The sequence below is a fragment of the Macrotis lagotis genome, chromosome 1 (assembly GCF_037893015.1).
Source record: "Macrotis lagotis isolate mMagLag1 chromosome 1, bilby.v1.9.chrom.fasta, whole genome shotgun sequence".
Lineage (NCBI taxonomy): Eukaryota > Metazoa > Chordata > Mammalia > Peramelemorphia > Peramelidae > Macrotis > Macrotis lagotis.
This window is the reverse complement of record NC_133658.1, coordinates 480,633,590-480,655,468: the sequence shown is the minus strand read 5'-3', so window position 1 is coordinate 480,655,468 and position 21,879 is coordinate 480,633,590. Positions and strand designations below refer to the sequence as shown.

The 21,879-nt window shown below is 35.9% G+C and overlaps 1 protein-coding gene across 6 annotated transcripts in view; it reads right to left on the bottom strand.

Moving 5' to 3' along the window:
* The window catches only part of HERC2 (HECT and RLD domain containing E3 ubiquitin protein ligase 2), a 227,545-nt gene that overhangs the window by 130,253 nt on the left and 75,413 nt on the right, over nt 1-21,879 (bottom strand). For all 6 annotated transcript variants that reach the window (XM_074213716.1, XM_074213717.1, XM_074213718.1 and 3 more), the window contains 7 exons: nt 20,503-20,703; nt 19,099-19,327; nt 18,848-18,972; nt 9,233-9,411; nt 2,503-2,687; nt 1,041-1,196; nt 149-334 (listed from right to left, as the gene is read on the bottom strand). In XM_074213716.1, the coding sequence (XP_074069817.1) occupies nt 149-334; nt 1,041-1,196; nt 2,503-2,687; nt 9,233-9,411; nt 18,848-18,972; nt 19,099-19,327; nt 20,503-20,703 (1,261 nt within the window). The remainder of the gene's footprint in view (nt 1-148; nt 335-1,040; nt 1,197-2,502; nt 2,688-9,232; nt 9,412-18,847; nt 18,973-19,098; nt 19,328-20,502; nt 20,704-21,879) is intronic.

Genomic DNA, 21,879 nt, shown 5'->3' with positions numbered 1-21,879 from the left:
AGTCTCTTTGCAATAATCGTTGACATAAAAAAAAGCAAAGGAAAAAACAACTCAACCTGGTTATTTCTATATAAAAGATTTTTATGACAAATCCTAAATTAAGATGTTTTTCACATTACTATGAATACTTTAAGTTAAAATAACATACCCATTATTCCAGGCCATGCTAAATCCTCATTATCATCTCTCTCTTTTCCTGGTGCCAAATGGTTAAACCTATCTAGATGTTCCAGTAGACCAGCCAAGAGAGGAATTGCCCCAGCTTCCTGCATTAATCCAGGACTTTTACTGAGCAAGAGGACAATAGATACTATCAACTCTGGAAGAAGAACACCTAAAGAAAAAAAGAAGATAAAGGGAATTTTAAAGAAGATATTTTAAGATAGAAGTTATTTCAAAACATTCCTTAAATTGAGTTTATTAAAAACACCCTTAGGGGGCGGCTAGGTGGCGCAGTGGATAAAGCACCAGCCCTGGAGTCAGGAGTACCTGGGTTCAAATCTGGTCTGAGACACTTAATAATTACCTAGCTGTGTGGCCTTGGGCAAGCCACTTAACCCCATTTGCCTTACCAAAAAATCCCTGAAATTAAAAAAAATAAAAATAAAAACACCCTTGGGTTTTAGATTATGCTTCCTTTACACTAAGTGATGATTTTCAAGGTTTTTTTATCCTTCATCTTAGCTCTGTTAGATACTTTATAAGTATAGAATTTTATTTATTTTATTTACTATAAGCTATAAGAACCAATTTTTTGTAAAAAAAAAAATTTCCTTCAAAAAAATCAATTAAGTTAAATATGTTATCTAAACAGAAAATTCCAAGAGCATCAAGTACTTTTTTCATCATAAAATGGTATGACTAAATTTCCAACTAATATTTTTTTTCATTTTATCCAATTAAAGAATTTTTAAAAATCCTACAAAGGCTAAATATCACAATACCTAATTTCTTAAGTTGCTAACAGGAATAATAGTCTTTTGTCACACTGTAACAATCAAAACAATCAAAAGTCTCATTCAATTTATTATAAGAAGTACCTGTTAGATCACCATCCACAACACGAGATACTTCTGCAAAGTGCCGATAACTGGTAGATGCAATGCTAGTTGCCACAGGCAGTATATCTCCAATATGTGTGCACAAAAGAGCTGTATATTTTTTCAGTAAAGAACCAACTCCTAATAGCTCAGGACCTTGAAGAAAAAATCATGCAATTAAGAATTCTATTACAAATTTCATTTTATTCATTATTAAATTGTTTTTTGTTTATAATTAATTAAAACTTTACCATTATTCTCAAAGGTTCTTAACAGTTTTTATGTCATGGAACCTCCTTTGGTAGTTTGATAAAGCTAATCTGTCCTCAAAATATTCATAATTGATAAATATGCAAAATTTTAGATGGAGGTTGGAAAAAATTAAGATGTAGTTTTTTTCCCCCTACTCAAGGTTTTCAACCCCCTGAGATCTATCCAAGAACCCCCAAGTGATAAATGATCGACAAATTAAGAACAAATTGTACTATCTTCTCATCTATATTACTCTATTAATCAACTTAAGTTTAGTACTTATCTATTCTCCCATACTTAGAAACCATGGTCAGAACTCTTAATGTACTAGATGACATGAACAGGACTGCTAAATATTTAGTTATTAAAATGATAAATAAAAGGAGCACTAGATATTTTGTAACATAATTTCCAAATCTTCCAATTTAAATTATTCAGTAGTAATAATCCTTAGCCAATTTTGTAAAACTGCTATAGGATAATGAACAGAGTGCTAGACCTAAAGTCAAGATGTAAGTTCCAATCCAACCTTAAACTCTTGCTAACAAGTACCTTAATCTTTGTCTGACTTAGTCATGGAGAGTCTCAACTATAATACAGGGTTAACAAGCATCTGCCTCTCAAGGCTGCTGTGAGGTTCAAATGAGTTAATATTGCAAAGTGCTCAGCAGATTGCCTGGCATATACTAAGAGTGTGGCTCCAATTATTTTTAGTAATAAAAATACTTCAATTTTAGAAGAAATTATTTATAACGCTACTCTTTGATCATATTTTATCAATCTGAATCTGTGTGTGTGTGTATGTATGGCTTTTAGGAAGCCAATATTATTCAGGAAGAAAAATGAATTCACTAGAAGAATTTAGATGAAAACAAATAAAAATGCAGCAAGACTGTCTACTGAGATGGAGCAATTTACTTAAATGATTTCTTATTTCTTAAGTGTGATAGTTCCCAATACTGAGATTGGTATGTGTTTTATAATTCCAATACTTAATTTGAAATAACAATTTTACCAAAACGCAAACTTGTGATCTATATTTATTCTGATAATACAATTAAATAAAAATGGTTGTAATAAAGACATATTCAATAGAAAAACTGAGGAGAAAATTAATTTTGAATCAGCATTTAATATGAACATCCAGGTCTGAACAGAAAAGTACAATTAATAGGCATCTTAAATACCACAAAAAAATTAAGCTACTTACTAAAAGAATTTGAGACCTGCCCACCACTGTCTCCTGGATAGAGTTTGCTGACAAGCAAACGCTGAAAACGAAGCAACAAATCTAGGGAGGCGGATCTGTCTTGACTATATAGATCATGGTCAAAACAGGATGAAATTCGACGAGCAACATCTTTCAATTTGGCTATGGTCTGTGAAGCAATATTTCTAAATGAAATAAAAAGATTATTTTTTAAATGCTTACACTGCGCAAAAAAAGATGTATGATATTCTCTGAAAAGCATCATAAAATTCTACTCTAAACTTAAAATTTTTTAAATTAACCTTATAAGTTGAAAAGAAACATAGCCACAAATTCTATTTTAAGTAATTCCCTTCACCACACATTCTCAAATTGCTATTGGAATCTGAACCATTATCAAAGAGAATGTTGTAGCACACCAAACTATATTCTTAACTACTACTGCTATAACATTTTATAGTCTTCTTTATCCAAACCTGCTATTTCATTGGTATAGGTAAATACCAGCATAAAAATTCCCTCTACCACTGCTTTTGGCCTTTTTTTGGAAACTATTAGACTTAAAAAGTTGCGTGGAATACTAAGAAATTAAGGTTAAATGATTTGTCCAAGACCTATACTGTTATAAACACTATAAAAAAAAAAAATCACAAGATACAGAGTCTATGAAGACAAAAAAAAAGTAGGTTCTGAAATTAGTACTGAAGTTTTTTCATGCATTAAAGGCGCACTGGATTTGAAGTCAAAAGTTAAAGACCTGAATTCCAGCCCTGCTACTTATTACCTAGGTAAGTTTGGGGAAGTGTATGAACCTCTCTAGTCATTATTGGTTTCTTCATCTTAAATGAGGAGATTGGAATTCATTTTCAAATTTTCTTCCAGTCTAAATCCTATGAGTAGGAGCAATTAGGTAGCACAGTAGATAGAGCACCAGTCCTGGAGTCAAGAGGATGGGAGTTCAAATCCAGTCTTCATACTTACTAGCTTGTGACCTTGGGCAAGTCACTTAATTCCATTACCCCACAAAAACAAACAAAAGAAATTCTATATGTATACAATTGCCATTTAAGAATTTATGTTACATTCAATGAATTTGAAATATTTCATATTCTAACTCATCAGTTCTCCTGTGAGATTGATAAATAAATAGGTGCCATTTTAAAATGGTAATTGCAAATATCCTAGTATAGCATTTAATAAGAAGCTTCTGTATAAAACACTGAACTAGCACTGGGGATACAATAAAACCATTCCTTTCCCTCATGGAATAATCCTTCCTTCCTACTTGGGGGAAAGAGGATAGAAAGGACACAACATGCACAAAATAAATACTAAGTATAATGAGCACATCAAAGTAATTTTGATGGGGGGGGGGGTGTAGAAAAGTCTCTTGTGGGAACTAGCACCTGAGCTGAGATGTTAAGGAAGCCAGAAGTTCTGAGAGGTGGAGGTTAGGAGAGAGGGCAATTTCAGTACTGGGGCAGCATCTGAAAAAGCATGGAAACAGTCCATCATGAATAGAGAACAATAAGTTGGAAAGTCTGGCACAGAGTGTTTGAGAAGAAATAATATAAAACAACTCTATAACAGAAGTTCTCAACATGGGATTAATGTACAGTGAACAGAATCTGTGTATAGATTTCAGGGGATCTGTGTATAGATTTCAGGGGATCCAGGTACCTAGATGGGGGAAAAAAATTTATATCGTTATTTTCGCTTCTAAATGAAATTTGCTTCTTCCTTCTACTAGATAATTGGGCAACTGACACCATTCAGAGAAGGGATTGGTAAACTTGAGTAGAATGGTAGGCTTGAACAAGTTCTTAAAGGCTTTTTAAAGGCCAAACAATGGACTTTTCCTTTGATCTTAGAGGCATAAGAGAGCCACTGAATCTTCCTGAAGAGGAAAGCAACATCAACATTTTAGAAATATCAGTTTGGATGCTACATGGAAACCAAATTAGAGAGGAAAGAGGCTTGACAAAGCAACACCAAAAAGTAGCACATTATAGTAGTCAGCCCTGAGGTGACAGAAGATCTAAACTAGGTTGACAGTCATAGGAATAAAGAAAGGGGACAGATACAATAAATATTATAGAAATAGAATCAACAAAATATGAAAACTAACTAGAAAGGAAATTGAGAGATAGGAAATAATCAAGATGACAAAGACTTGACATAATTTAAGGATTTCATCATTCTGTGAAGCAAAATAAAGGCTCAACTCTTCATTTATTTTTCATATAAATCTATCTTTAAATTTTCTTAGCCACTGTGCAATTGTTGAAATAGACAGCCACACAATCAGAGTTAATGGCTGCAATGCACAGCCATCAAATATCCTCTATTAAAATTATGTGATAGAGTGAAGCAATACCATGATTACTGGAGGGAAAAAATGATACATAATCAAACTGAGTGAAAAATGGGTCAAAAGTAAAACAAAAAACTCCGGGAACATTCAGGAACAGAATTAGTTTATAAAGAGCACTTATAGCTAGCACTCTTGATCTACTCACTAGTTTCAAAATTAAGAGAACAAATTGGGGCAGCTAGGTGGCACAGTGGATAGAGCACCAACCCTGGAGAGGTTCCTGAGTTCAAATCCGATTTGATAATCACTTAATAATTACTAGCTGTGTGATCCTGGGCAAATCATATAACCCCATTGCCTTGAAAAAACTAAAGAAAAAAAAAAGAACAAACCATTTGTTTAAACTCCAAGAAATATTCTTGAACAATCTAACACAAACCCTAAACTCCAAAACACTGACCATCCTTCTGTTCACTCTGGAGTGTCACTGATGTTTCCACAGACACTGTTTATTTGGATCTAAGTGGATTTTCTCTAAGTTTCACAAAAGAAGAAGAGTTTTCAACAAAAAACCCAATTAATCTGTGTCTTCTTAAAATAAAATCTAGATAACCAGGAAACTAGTTTCATTCAAATAGATTGAAAAGGAAAGTTGGTGAGATTATTTCCAGCTTCAGCAAGTTTACCTATTGCACAACTTTGAGACACTCCCCTATCTTGACCTTATCAACTATCTAAAAAAGTCTGCACTCTCCTGGTTAGGCAATACCTGCAAACATAAGACAAGAAAATGGAACATAGTGATCTCTATCAGCTGCAGGGCATCAGGTTAAAGAGTAAATATTTGCTTTAACTTTTTTTGTCACTTTACATGCTAATACCTCCTTATTCTTCAAAAATCTACTACCATTTCTGAGAATTTTTTGCTGATAACACCAAATAGAGGATTAATTCTAGGAAACCAATAATTGTACAGAAAACAAACATAAGAATGATGGATAGTAAGATTCCTCTGGCCCACTTTCAATCCACAACACATGGATTCCTGAGAAATAGTCTTTATGACTATCACTTCTTAGGGATACTAAGGTCTAATACATACAAAACCTCATCTTCTATTTTATGGACAACTATTAGAATCTGTACCTGCTACTATCATCAGAATAGTTTGAACTTCCTAATGTAATTTCTTGACTTGCTTAAGAATAAATGAAAGATACATGAATAACCTATATATTAGATTTGTTTTCTATCAGGAGAAGGAGGAAGAAAAGAGAGGAAGAAAAATGTGAAATTCAAAACCTTACCAAAAAAATGATTGTTAAAAATTATCTTTGCATGTAATTGAAAAAACAAATAATTTTAAAAAAAAGAATAAATGAAAGAATGGGATTGAGAATCTTGGACTTTCTAGTAAAATATAAGATGAAATCTTTTCTAATATTTTGTGGTTTAAAAATAAACTTTGCAATACTTGAAATAGTCACGAAACATTTTGGGGGGGGATTTTTGCAAGGTAATGGGGTTAAGTGACTTGCCCAAGGTCACACAGGAACTATGAATTCGAACTCAGGTCTTCCTGACTCCAGTGCTAGTGTTCTATTCACTGTGCCATCGAGTTGCCCCCACAACATTTATTAACTTTTATTAACTATTAACATCTTTTCTAAAATAAAATTCAATCTCCTTCATCAGAACCTTAATAAAAATTTATACTCAAGAAAAGCTTGACCACTGAAATATAAAGGTTTTATATATATTTCATTTAGCAGCTTATTTTCTTTTTGTTTTAATTATTTTTATTTCATTAAATATTTCTCAATTACACATAAAATAATTTTAACAATCCTTTTTAAATTTTCTCTTCTCCCATTCCCCCTTCTTTGAGAAGACATGCAATTTTATTTTGAATGCGCATGTGAAGTGATGAAAAACATTTCCATATTAGCTATGTTGTAAAAAATAAATATATAAAATAATCAAAGAATGTGTTTAAAAATTATATTTCAATCTCTAGCTATTTGTTTCCAAAATCAGGAGTATTTATTGGTCTCCTAACAAGGAAGAGGTATAAGACAAAAAAAATTATTTTCAAACTCTTTCCCATTGGGGGGAAATGTTTCTTAATTCAAATTCTCCAAATAATAAGGAAAATTAAAAGTATCAATTTTTTTTATTTTTTACATCTAAACTTTGGAAAAGTGTTTTATCACCTAATAGATTACATATTCAGTAACAATTTCAAGCATCTCTGACAATAGCTACAAGAATTTTATTATATGTAAACTGAAAGGGAATGCTGAAATTCCCCATGAACCACAGGTACATAAAAAAAAAATTACATGGGAAGTAGAAGGTACAAACAGCATCAATGCATATCTACCTAACTTTCAATGAAAATATATAAAGAGGTAAAGAAATATATATATATATATATATATATATATATATATATATATATATATATATATATATATATATATTTCTTATTAATTTAAACCAAAGACCCATTAAATCCAGTATTGAGTCTCCATTCATGACATCAAAGAATGGGCTGAATCTCTGAGTCTCCATTCATGACATCAAAGAATGGGCTGAATCTCTGAGGTACCGCCTCACATCTCTCAGACTAGCCAATATGACCAGAAAGGACAATGATGAATGTTGGAAGGGATATGGGAAAACTGGGACACTAATACATTCTTGGTGGAGCTGTAAACTCATCCAACCTTTCTGGAGAGCAATTTGGAATTACGCCCAAAGGGCAACAAAAATGTGCTTGCCCTTTGATCCAGCAATATCACTACTGGGTCTATATCCTGAAGGGATGATGAAAAAAGGGTAAAAACTTCACTTGTACAAAAATATTCATAGCAGCCCTGTTTGTGGTGGCAAAGAATTGGAAATTAAGTGAATGACCTTCAATTGGGGAATGGCTTAACAAACTGTGGTATAAGTATGTCATGGAACATTATATATAGTTCTATTAGAAACCAAGAGGGATGGGAATTCAGGGAAGCCTGGAAGGATTTGCATGAACTGATGATGAGTGAGATGAGCAGAACCAGAAAAATATTGTACACCCTAACAGCAACATGGGGGTGATGATCAACTTTGATGGACTTGCTCATTCCATCAGTGCAACAATCAGGGACAATTTGGGGCTGTCTGTATTTGTATCCAGAGAAAGAATCTTGGAGTTTGAAGAAAGACCAAAGACTATTAACCTTTAATTTAGGGGAAAAAAAGTTATTGTGTAATTTTGCCATCTCTTATACTTAATTTTCCTCCTTAAGGATATGATTTCTCTATCATCATATTCAAACTAGATCAGTGTATACCATGGAAACAATGTAAAGACTAACAGACTGCCTTCTGTGGGGGGTGGGGGGAGGGAAGCAAGATTAGGGGGAAAATTGTAAAACTCAAAATAAATAAAATCTTTCTTTTTAAAAAAAGAAAAGTGTGCTTAAGGAGAAGATTTCTGCCCTCAATAAGATCAAAACTACTTCTGCCTTTTTAGACTTATTTTTAGGTTTGTTAACACTATATCCAAATGTTTCATTTTAGTCAAAATTAATAAAAAATTACCTAAGTTTCTCCAAGTACATGGTACAGTAATAAGTGCCAATTATAAAGTTTCCTCTGTGTATTTCTAATATTTTCAATTTGGTAAACAAGTTATATTCAATCTATCTATATCCTTTGTAATTTTAAAATGCTACATAAATATCAGTTATTATTATTAAAATTTCTAATCTTAACTAAGTTTTTTTACTATCACTTTATTGGGATTCTTCTAGTCTATTATGTCTTTCTTAACAGAAAGTAACCAGAGCCCTTTAATATATACAGCACTCAGTACTCCAGGTACAGCTTAACTAAAGCCTACTACATAAGTGTGGGATAACTTCTTGCTACTTCACTGGCATTCATGAGCATTTATAAATGCACAATAGGTTTTCAGGGAACAGCCAAGACTTACTATTAGGTTCTTTTCCTGCAGTGTCCTTGCTAAAGCGGTCCACATTTATTATTTTAGATCCTTTCCATTTCTGCCTATGACAAAATATTGCTCCTCCTTCACAATTCTCAGTCTCAAAAACAAAAATACATTCATTATCTTTCTTTCTATTGGGTGGAATGATCTAAGCTACCTTGGCTGACTGCTTCAGCCAACATTCTTAAGGTTTAGCAAAGGGTCAATGTATTTATTTTTCCTTCACCTCAACCCTAATATTTACAGAAAAATAATGCTAACTTTACATCTGCCCACTGTTCCCACAGAAAGTCAAGGGTCTGTCTTTATCTGATATTCTTCTTTGAAGAAAGGAAAATGCTTAATAAAGATGATTATTCATGTCAACTCTTATATGATATCTTCCTGATATCATCATTTTAAAAAAATCTATTTACCTAAGAAGCTGTTGTATTAATTGAACCAGAGGCAAACTCTGTTTTCCAGCAGATTCATAAATTCCAGTATTGATAAGGTCTTTATCTAATGGTGTCCTACTCCGATGAAGGGTTGAAGCATTTGCTTCCTGTTCATCAATCTCTTTTTCCTTCTGAGCTTCTTTTTTTGCTTCAATATCCTAGGACATATAAAGAAGAGAAATATTGATAGGAATCTTTTTAGCAAACTAATAAGACTCTTAAGCAGTCTAAGAAAAAAAGTCATAGTTCAAACAAAAAGACAGATAGATTCTAAATAATTCTTAAAATGGAAAAATTTAACAAATTTAACCAAATATTTAGACACGGAAACGAACTCTCTTGATATGGTATAATTAGGTCAAACTTAGGTCCAGAATAAAGTGAGACCTTGTGCCATCAATACTGATGAATCACCTTTTAAGTTTCTCCCTCATATGTGTGTGTGTGTTTATAAGTTCAATGCTCCTTAGATCTAAAGAATAAACTTTTCCTTACTCAAAATTAACAAACCATCCCATTTCTCTCCCAAATTTATTAACAATTCTCTCAAGAGTCTATCTACGGGGGCGGAGCCAAGATGGCAACAAGAAGGGATCCAGTCTTAGGAGCTCTCATAAAATTCATCAGCTAAGGACTCTAACTAAACTTTCGAGAGACAGAACCCACAAAGGGACCCAGTGAGGCAGTTCTCCTACTCAAAGTAACCTGGAAAAGAGCAGAAAGGCTCTGTTCCCCAGGGCCGGAGAGGCGGCCACCAGAGGGGTGGCCCACCAGAGCCAAAGAACCTCAGCCTCCCGGAGGCAGCCCCAGGGCGCTGGGAGTCTCAGCTCACAGCAGCGGGGGAGTCTCCTGAGCTGCACCCCGAGGAACACAGGGCACAAAGTGGGGGAACAGCGGGGACGTCTGCCAGAGCAAGCAAGTGGAGCACAGCCATCAGGGCACACAGCAAGCAGCATCTTATTTCCCCAGCCCTGATCCAGGAAACAGAAGCAGGCGGAGCCAGTAAGCAGGAACCCCCAGGGCATGAGCCCATTGAGCTGAGGGAGGGGAGTGCAGAGAGACTGCAGAGCTCTGTCCTCTGCCTCTGGAACAGGACTCTGGGGCTCTGACCACATTCAGATCCTGACCACAGTCTAGGCCCCCCCACAGAACAGCAGGGCCCCCCCCCCCACCTCAGCCCCGTGGCAGAGCGGGGCGCTTATGGTCATTCACAGACCAGGAGGGAGGACAGAACCTCACACACTGAGACCCTTGTGGGAGTGTCCCAAAAGCTCAAGAAACAACCCAAACCAGGCCCAGGCTGGGAAAATGAGCAAGCAGAGAAACAAAAAGAAGACCATTGAGAAATATTTTGCAAATGAGCCCAAGAAGGACCAAAATACTCAGTCTGAAGATGAGGAAGCACAAGCTTCTGCATCTAAAGACTCCAAGAAAAACAGAAATTGGGCTCAGGCTATGATAGAGCTCAAAAAAGACTTTGAAAATCAAATGAGGGAGTTGGAAGAAAAACTGGGAAAACAAAGGAGAGAGATGCAGGAAAAACATGAAAATGAAGTCAGCAGCTTAGTCAAGGAAATCCAAAAAAATGCTAAAGAAAATAGCATGCTAAAAACCAGCTTAGGTCAAATGGATAAAACAGTTCAAAAAGTTATTGAGGAGAAGAATGCTTTAAAAAGCAAAACTGGCCAGATGGAAAAAGAGATAAGAAAACTCTCTGAGGAGAACAAATCCTTCAGACAAAGAATAGAATTCAGGGAGATTGATGAATTTAACAAAAATCAGGAATCAATACTTCAAGACCAAAAAAATGAAAAATTAGAAGAAAATGTGAAATATCTCATTGAAAAAACAACTGATATGGAAAACAGACTTATGAAAGATAATTTAAAAATTATTGGAATACCTGAAAGTCATGATCAGGAAAAGAGCCTTGACATCATTTTCAAAGAATTACTACAGGAAAATTGCCCTGATATTCTAGAAGCAGAGGGCAAAATAGAAATGGAGAGAATCCACCGATCCCCCAGAGAAAGAGATCCCAAAAAACCAACCCCTAGGAATATTATAGCCAAGTTCCAGAACTCCCAAGTCAAAGAGAAAATATTACAAGCAGCCAGAAGGACACAGTTCAAAGCTGTGTGGAGCTGCAGTCAGGATCACACAGGACTTAGCAGTAGCTACATTGGAAGCTCATAGGGCTTGGAATACAATATACCAGAAGGCAAGAGAGCTTAGAATGCAGCCAAGAATGAACTACCCAGCAAGGCTGAATGTCCTCTTCCAGGGAAAAAGATGGACTTTCAATGGACCAGGGGAATTTCAAATGTTCCTTTTGGAATGGCCAGAGCTGAACAGAAGGTTTGATTTTCAGATACAGGACTCAGGTGAAGCATGGAGATTGGAGGAGAGGGGGGAAATATGAGGGACTTAATGAAGCTGAACTGCATGTATAGAAAAATGATACTGATAATATTCATATGAACCTTCTCAGTTAATAGAGCAGATAGAGGGAGCTTTTATAGTTGAAGCACAGGAGAAAGATGAATTCGAAGATAAAAATATGGTGTAAAAATGGAGTCAATAGGAAAAAAAGGGAAACGGAATGGGAGAAAGAAAAAGGAGAAGGGGAATAGTCCAAGATATTTCACATAAGATTTTTTTTATTACAATGAGCTATTGCAATGATGTGGAAGGGGGAAGGCAAGGGGGAATGAGGGAAACTTTGCTCTCATCAGAGATGGCTAAGGAGAGGCAACAGCAAATATACTCAATGGGGTATAGACATCTGGAGTAAGAAGGAGGGGGGAGTAGGGGGAAGGGGTGGGGATGTGAATAAAGGAGGAGAGGATGGACCATGGGGGGAGAGTGGCCAGATATAACACATTTTCTTTCTTACTTCTTGCAAGGGGCTGGGAATGGAAGGCCTGTCCAGGACCACAGGGCCAGGTGGATTCTGGGCCTAAGGGGTGGTATGGGGGCTCAGGGCTTCTTGGCCCCGGGACGAGGGATCTGTCTGCTGCACCACTCAGCTACCCTACAGCAGAGTCATAGTGAAAGGAGAGAAAATAGAGTACATGGTAGTGGAGAAATAAGAAAGGAGGGAGTTGCGATCAGCAATGGCAATGGTGGAAAAATATGGAAATAACTTTTGTGATGGACTTATCATAAAGAATGAGATACACCCATGACAGAGGTGTTGGTGTTGGAACAAAGACTCAAGAACATTTTTTGTTATGATTATTTGGGGGAGGGTGCAGGGCAAATGGGGCTGGATGGCCTGCCTGGGGCCCCATAGCAGGGTGATCTTTGGGTGTCTGGGGCCGGATTTGGACCCAGGTGCTCCTGGCTCAAGGGCCAACGCTCTGTCTGTCACCCAGCCACCCCTACTATTACTACTATTTTACTTTATTTTGGGTCTTTTTTCTTTTTTTTTTTTTTTTTTGGTTTTTGCAGGGCAGTGGGGATCGGGTGGCTTGCATTTCACACGGCTGGGTGATTGTTGGGTTTACGAGGCTGGATGTGGACTTGGGTGCTCGTGGCTCCAGGGCTGTTGCTTCGTCCATTGCACCACCTGGCCATACCTACAATTATTACTATTATTATTTTTTTATTTTAATTTTTTTCCTCTCCCCTTTACTTTTTTTTGCCCAAACAAGTCTATCTATATTCATGGGGGAAGAGGAGGGGTATTTTTTTTACTTGTAAAGAAGAATATTTTATTAATGTAAAAAAAACATTTGTACAAAATGAGATTAAAAAAAATAAATTTAAAAAAAAGTATCTACACTTACATGCTCATCTCCTGTCATCTTCCTTCTCCCAATTATTTCACCAAAAATGTTTACTGTAAGATTACCAGTGACCTAATTACCATGGTTTTGGTTTTTTTCCCTACATCCTCACTCATGGATATCTTCACCAGGTAATGATCAGCAAGCTAAACCACTTTCCCAAAATTTCTCTACTCCATTTATTTCCTTGTGACTTTTCAACTACCTCTGATTTTTACTATCTCCTTTTATCTTCCCTGGCTCCCAAATGCAAATAGCCTCCAAGATTGTATCCCCAACCCTCTTCCCTTCTCTGTGTATTATTAATCATGCCTCAATAGCTTACATTCTTAAGATTTCAATTTTTAAGGTAATTATCAATCTCGTCACAATCTTCCTTGTGACCTCAAGTTCCATATTTCCAAATGTCTGCTACATATTTTCATTCATACATCAATCTAATATAAAGCTCAATTTGTTCCCTTTCCACTTCCAAATGAGTTCCACATATTCTCACTGTTTACTATTGTTAACTCTACCACTATTCTTTCAGTCATCCAGTTTGTAACTTCTCACATATTTTATTTCTTCCCCCATACTTCCATCAAGGCAATTACTAAGTTCTGTGAATGCCTCCTTCAAAATCTCTCTCACAGTCCTCCATGTCTTTTAATTTTCCCCTGCTACTATCTAAATGACAATCTTTATAAAGGTCATACCTAGACTAAAGTAATACTCCTTCCTAACAGATCTCCAGACCTCTAATCTCTTTCATTTCACATTTAACTTAGGACATCAGATGTTCAAAACTTTTAATGGTCCCTTACTTTTTTATTTTTAGTTTTGTTTTTGTTTTCTGCAAGGCAAGGAGGTTAAGTGGCTTGCCCAAGACTACATAGCTAGGTAATTATTAAGTGTTTTGAGGCCGGAATTGAACTCAGGTCCTCCAGACTCCAGGGCAGGAACTCTATCCACTGTGCCACCTAGCAGCCCCAGGTCCCTTACTTTTTTTTTTGAGTTAAATTGTTCATTTTCTTTTTCTTTCCCACTTTTTTATTTTATTCATTCTTATTTTGTACAAATAATGCTTTTTATACATTACTAAAATATTCTTGTTTAAGAGTAAACATAATACCCCTTCCCTCAAGAAAATAGACCCACATAAACAATAAAGTAAAGGGGAGAGAAAAATTAAAATAAGAAAATAAGAATAAGAATAATACTTGTAGGTATGGCCAGGGGGCACAGTGGATGGAGCAAAAGCCCTGGAGCCAGGAGCACCCAAGCCCAAATCCGGCCCCAGACTCCCAACAATCACCCAGCTGTGTGACCCCATGCAAGCCACCCCAACCCCACTGCCCTACAAAAACCAAAAAAAACAAAGATTCCCCCCAAAAAATTAAAACAGTAGTAATAATAATAATAGTAGGGGTGGCTGGGTGGCAGACAGATCACTGGCCCTTGAGCAAGGAGCACCCAGGTCCAAATCCAGACTCAGACACCCAGTCCCATTTGCCCTGCAACACCCCCCCAGAAAATAATAATAATAAAAAATGTGCTTCAATCTGTGTTCCAACACCACCAGCTCTGTTGCAGGTGGATCACATTCTTTAGGATAAATCCATCATAAAAGTTATTTCCATATTTTTCCACCATTGCCATTGATGATCGCAACTCCCTCCTTTCATACTTCTCTACTACCATGAACTATATTTTCTCTCTCCTTTCACTCTGTCTCTGCTGTAGGGTAGTTGAGTGGCACAGCAGACAGATCCCCGGCCCCGGGGCCCAAGAGGCCCCGAGCCCACATACCACCCCTCACCCAGCATCCACCCAGCCCTATGGTCCTGGACAGGCCATCCAATCCCAGCCCCTTGCAAGAAGCAAAAAATAAAATGTGTTATATCTGACAACTCTCCTTCCCCCATGGTCCATTCTCTCCTCTATCACTCACATCCCCCGCTTCCCCCTGTCCCCCTTCTCTCCTTACTACAGATTACTTACTACAAATACCCCATTGAGTATTTATGCTGTTTCCTCTCCTAGCCATCTCTGATGAGAGCAAAGATTCCCTCATTCCCCCTCAGCTTCGCCCCTTCCATATCACTGCAATAGCTCATTGTAATAAAGAAAAATCTTATTATATGAAATATCTTAGCCTATTACTCCTCTCCTTTTTCTTTCTCCCATTAAATTTCCCTTTTATCTACTGACTCCATTTTTATACAATATATCTTCAAATCCAGTTTTCTCCTGTGCTTCATCTATAAAAGCTCCTTCTACTTGCTCTATTAAATGAGAAGGTTCATATGAATATTATCAGTATCATTTTTCTATAGAGGAATACATGTAGCTCATCATCATTAAGTCCCTCATATTTTCCCCTTCTCCTCTTTCCTGTAGTAATTCTTTGAAAATGAGGTCAAGGCTCTTTTCCTGGTCATGACTTTCAGGTATTCCAATAATTTTTAAATTGTCTTTTCTAAATCTGTTTTCCATATCAGTTGTTTTTTCAATGAGATGTTTGACATTTTCTTCTAATTTTTCATTCTTTTGGTTTTGAAGTATTAAGTCCTGATTTCTCATAAAATCAGCAATCTCCCTGAGTTCTATTCTTTGTCTGAAGGATTTGTTTTCCTCCGAGAGCTTTCTTATCTCCTTTTCCATCTGGCCAATTCTGCTTTTTAAAGCATTCTTCTCCTCAATAACTTTTTGAACTGTTTTATCCATTTGGCCTATGCTGGTTTTTAACATGTTATTTTCTTCAGCATTTTTTTGGATTTCCTTGACTAGGCTGCTGACTTCATTTTCATGTTTTTCCTGCATCTCTCTCATTTCTTTTCCCAATTTTTCTTCTATCTCCCTCACTTGATTTTCAAAGTCTTTTTTGAGCTCTGTCATGGCCTGAGCCCAATTTCTGTTTTTCTTGGAGTTTTTAGATGCAGGAGCTTGTACCTCCTCATCTTCAGACTGAGTGTTTTGATCCTTCTTGGGATCACAGGCAAAGTATTTCTCAATGGTGTTCCTCTTTTTTCCTCTGCTTACTCATTTCCCCAGCCTGTGCCTGGTTTGGGGGTGCTTCCTGAGCTTCTGAGTATTAGTGGGATACCCCCACAAAGATCTCCGTGTGTGAAGCTCTGTCTTCCCTCCTGGTCTGTGAATGGCCACAAGCGCATCCCTCTGCCACGGGGCTAAGGGTGAGGGGCCCTAGACTGCAATCAGGATCTGAATGTGGTCAGAGTCCCAGAGTCCTGTTCCAGGGACAGAGGACAGAGCTCGGCAGTCTCTCTTCACTCCCCTCCCTAGGTTCAGCGCTCATGCCCTGGAGGCTCCTGCTTACCGACTCTGCCTGCATCTGGTTCCTGGATCTGGGCTGCCATGGCCACACTGCTCACTGTGTGCCCTGAGGGCTTGGCTTCATGTGCTCACTCTGGCAGAGGTCCCCCGCTGTTCTTCCAAGTTGTGCCTGGTGCTCCCCAGGGTGCCGCAGCTCCCAGCGGCTGCCTCTGGGAGGCTGAAGTTCCTTTGCTCTGACAGGCCACCCCTCTCATGGGCTACCCCTCTGCCCCCATGGAGCCGAGCCTTTCCACTCTTTTCCAGGTTACCTTGGGTTGGAGAATTGCCTCACTTTATCCCTCTGTGGGTTGTCTCTCGAAAATGTAGTTAGAGTACTTGGTTTACAAGTTTTGCTCCAGAGCAACTAAGAGACAGTCCTCTCCAGTCGCCATCTTGGCTCCACCCCTCCCTTACTTTATATAGAATAAATTTTTATAAATTTTATAGAATAAATATTCCAGATTGTCTAAAATTAGGCTCTGATGAATGAAGTTTTCCAAGATTCCCTCCTACTATCAAATTCTACTACCTCCTCAAATCCTCTTATCACCCTGGTCACAAGTTATATTATCCTCATATGAATTTCTATGGCAGAATGAAAGCTTCTTAAATGGAGGAACCATTTTACATATCCTTCCCTCATCTTCCGTGTCATATCCTGCTTGTGTTCAAATATTTGCAATATACTGACAGACAGACAGAAAGATAGATGGACAAACTGAAAAACAGACTATATAAATAGATGAATGAATGAATGAAGTTAAGTGCTTTTCAATGATAGCAAAAAAATTACAAAGTAAAAAGCTTTTTCCTTAAAAAAAAATTTTGGATTGCTTATGACCTTGTTTACTTCTTTCATTCTGCTTCCGTAAATATTACTTATATTATTTCTTGACATTTTCAACCAAAATACAATGAAGTCCTAATAAAAGAAATTAAACTCCTTTTTTTATTTAATTTTCTCAGTAATTATATATCAATAAATACATGTTCTTTGTAGTAAATATGGACTTAATAAAATATAATCCTTAGGATATTTGAAATTATTTAAAGACCTTATTCTCCACACATATATGTGAGTATAATGTACATTATTATTAAAATGTTTGGTGGAAAGCACACAGAAGATATTATATAATTCTAAAAATGGTCCCATGTGGCAGATCTAAATACCGAAATCATCCAAGAGAACATATAAAAGTAGGGAGAAGGTTTGGAAAAATATCCTCAGAAAGGTACTAGCAAGACACTGATTTTAGCAGACTTCGCTGATTCCCATCCCTGAAAAGTTCTGCTTCCACCTAGTTGAATGTCATGAATAAGTATCACAGGAATTGCTATGTGACTAAAATTTGCTTGAAATTAAAACATTATTTATTAAACTAAGTAGAAGGGGAAAAAATAAGCATGTACAGCAATTCTATAATTCTCTTCTCTAATTTTCAGAGCAAAACTTGATAGAACATTATCTGTATCAGGTCCCCACAGGCTTTCCTCTTCCAATTTTTCATGATAAAATTAGTCTGTTCCTTGAGAAATAGCTAAGTGTTCTATAATGATTGTTTGAACAGTTTTTCAGCATATATAAGAAGAGACACACATGTGTGCAAGGTTACACTGAAACAGAAAAAAATAGAATAGACAGAATATAGAATGTTTTTATGTATCCTACTCTGGAAAACTGACAGATGAATATCACTATATTGCCCATTTTGAAAATTGTAAATATTTCAGAGTAGAGGCAGTTATGCTAAGTTTTTTTTTTTGGAGGGGGAGGGTTGTTCTTTTTTTTTTGAAGAGGTATGTTCCTTTTCTCATACTACTGCTTATTAAGAGTGATATATTCTCTCTTTTGCTTCTCTCTGTTTCTCTCTCTCTCTCTCTCTCTCTCTCTCTCTCTCTCTCTCTCTCTCTTAAATCCGATTTTTCTAGAGATCAAAACGTTAAGGGACAATTCATTTTTCTACCCAAACAGGATAGAAAATGGTCCAATGGATCCTTGAGAGCACTACTCTGTCCTAACTTTGCAGAAATATCGTTAACTGCAAGCTGAAGTCTCCACTTTTACCCTCAATACTGCATGAATATTTTCTCTCTCTTTTGTTTGCCTTCTGTTTTTTTCTCTGACTATAATAACATGTGATTAATTATTAGAAAATGTTTAATTTTTATGCAAAACAGTTATGAGCAAATTCTTATATTAAATAAAGAATATTTGGATTTGGATTAAAATTCTCCCACTTGTGATCAAAGTAGTATTTTATAATTCTATAAACTTAACAAATTTAAATTTATACTTTCAAATGAAGACTTGTAAAAACATGAGTTATGGGGTATAAATCCACCCTAATGACTAAAAATTCAAAAAAATTCTTGGAATAAAAGAAGTACATATTCATGAAAAGCTCTCATTTATATGTGTGTATCATGCATACATATAGATACACACATATCTGACATATCAAAAAAATTTATTGGCAGATTATACCTGGATTTCTGCAGTGATGGCAGCATTTAATGCAGACTCTAATCCTCCATCGGCCATCAAGCTGCCTACAAGAAGATCGATCATAAAACGACGTCCTGGGCTTACATTCATGTCATTTCCTGAAACTTAAAAAAAATGGAAGACTTGAAATGATAGCAAATCACTTTCCCTGGGGTGAAGGCAAAGGACAAAAATGTTGAATGTCTGTATATTTTTATCTATTCTTCTCTCACATTAATTCCCAAGCCTACCTGCACTGGGTAAGAGTGCTGAAAGAGCCCGTGCACGCTCCTCCGCTGTTGGGAGTAGCACAGACCATCCACTCTGGAGTACTGCTTGAGCAGCCGACTGCACAGTGTTAAGAACTCCAGCATTACTGGCTAGTGTTACCACTGTCTGCTTCAAGCTATTCAATAGCACACTTCCCAGACCCAATCCAAGACATTCTGGGTCAACCTGGTGACTAATAGCAGCATGCAACTGGAAAAAAAAAAAAAAAAGTTAATTTCACTCATTCTTTGAACAATTAAATGGAAATTCATTATCAAAATTCTAATAACAGATCAGAGTAGTACTTTATTATAATGTTGATCTAAACAAAAATAATATTTATATTTACATAGCACATTAAATTCACCATCACTATTTCCCTACATACATTACACACCAAGTAGCTAAGCTTCAAAAGCTAGAGTCCAAGGTCATAAAACTCTTAAGAGTAATAAAGGAGGTCTTTGAAAAAAGACTCATATTCATATTTTCCACTTGCCCATAATAAAAATAAATGAAATTTTTAAAAGTACTCTCATACATTAACATGTCATCTCTTCCATGAAATATTTTCTATATTTTTCCCCCAATCTCATCAGTAAGAACCCATTCTCACCCTCATACCTTATATAATTCTTGTTTTATGCCTCCTTTAGGGTCTTAAAATTTATCATTTTAAATTATTTTTGTCTAATATACCTTCATTAGACCATGAGATTACAGATTAGGTATCATCTAATGTTTCTATGTCAACTAGTACCTGGAAAAGTGGTTTACACATAGCTGCTCTTGATAACTGCTTTGATTGGAACTTAATGTCTGTTAAGATTCAATTAGAATAACCCTGATATAAAGGCCTCAAAGAAACTCAGAATTAAGTCAAACTGTGGTTCGAATCATGTTCCTTAGTAATTTCTGATATTATCCTAATCTTGTCTGTGAGACAAGAAGTTGTGGTCCAACAGAAAAACATGGAATCCCTTAAGGAGTTCAAATTCCAACTCTGTCACATTCCAGCCATATGAACTTGGATAAATCATTTAAGACTCAACTGCCCTTTCTGAAACACCAATATATATACTGTCAACTTCAAAGAAGTACTGTGAGGGAAACAAATCTGTAAACTAATTCTTTTTAGAAGGAAAAGAGGAAGTATTACATATTCCCCCTAGTAGCAAAATCAATTCAAAAATATATGAACTGCTATTCCAAACAGAGCACTGTTTTTTGGTACAAGGAGCAACACAAAGTTTTTCTTAGATGAAGCCATTCCTGATATACTAGACTTGGGCTGGCTGGTTGTGGGATAATAAGTTTTCAATTACTTTATAACTATTCTTAAGACTACTTCAGTATACATTTGAAAAAAAGGGAATATAACATACCTGAAGTCTCAGAAGGTTTAATGTTGCCACTGCCATACATTCTTTCTCCTGTGGTGGTGGCCAGTCAGAGGAGCCATCCATCCCCTCACTTACTTGGCGTAATAAGAGATCCAGCTGTTCAAATGTCATTGGGCAAACATCCACCACAAAAGGTACTCTTAGACCAATGGACCACTCAGAACAAGAAGACCAAGCAAAACTCTATAGATGAAATATAAGTACCTAAAATGAATCTCCAAAAGTCAATTCAATGTACTACAAAAGATATAATGGGTCATAAATATTAAGGACATTATTTAGTGTTTCATCATTATAGCTGTCATTTCCTAAAATAATTTCCTCTTTAATTTTTTTTGCTCTCAAATGAAACTCAACCATTGAAATTCTCTAATACTCCCTATTTTTCAGATGTATCTGTTTCTAGTTCTTTTGGTATATAGCTCTCCCTGTTATGAATACTCTAACTGAAAGATAATTTAACCCTGTTTGTGCCATGGACATCTTTGGCAGTCTGATGAGTTCTACGGATTCCTCATGTTTTGAAATGTGTAAAATAATACATAATAGCAATTCAAAAGAAACCAACTACACTGAAACACAGCCATCAAACTTTTTTTAATGAGTTCATGAGATCCAAATTTTAAAACCCAGCTCTGATATCTCTTCAGCACTTTCTCCCTCAATCTCTAAGGTGCCTCAAGGACTCATTTAAAAAGAAAAAAATTCACTCCAATTGAAAAATGAATTTTAGTGACATTAGACTGTGAACAAATTAGGATCATAAATTCAAAATAAATTGGAAAATACATTTTACAATAGATATTTCCATGGCTACTCAAAATGAAATTAAACTTTAGGTAATAATTTATTATTATTATTATTATTATTATTATTATCTTTTTGGAATATACATTCTAAACTTAAAATAACTAATAATTCCCTTGTTTATGAGGTACACACAAATAACAAAAGTGAATTCTGGTCCTTAAGTATTTAAAATACTCTTAAGGTGAAAAGAAAATTGGCATTTTTTCCAGAGCACAACCATAATAGAAAAAAAAAAACTTAGCTAGTCAAAAGTCATATTGATAAACAATATTATAATGCCTGTCATCACTAATAATGTTTCTACAAATAAGCAATTTTTTGTTCAGTTGGCTTTATTCATTCTAGAAGGGTCATTTAAAGACAAACATCAGTCAATAATAAGTCCTCATGTTTTGAGAAATTACTTTCTTATTGCATTCATTTCATAGTCCACTGAATCATTCACTCTTCCTATTAATAAAAATACAAACATAACTTCCTAATTCCCAGTCCAGAACACTTAGTAGGTTTTAGTTCAGAGGGATGTAACCTTCATTTTATTCACATAAA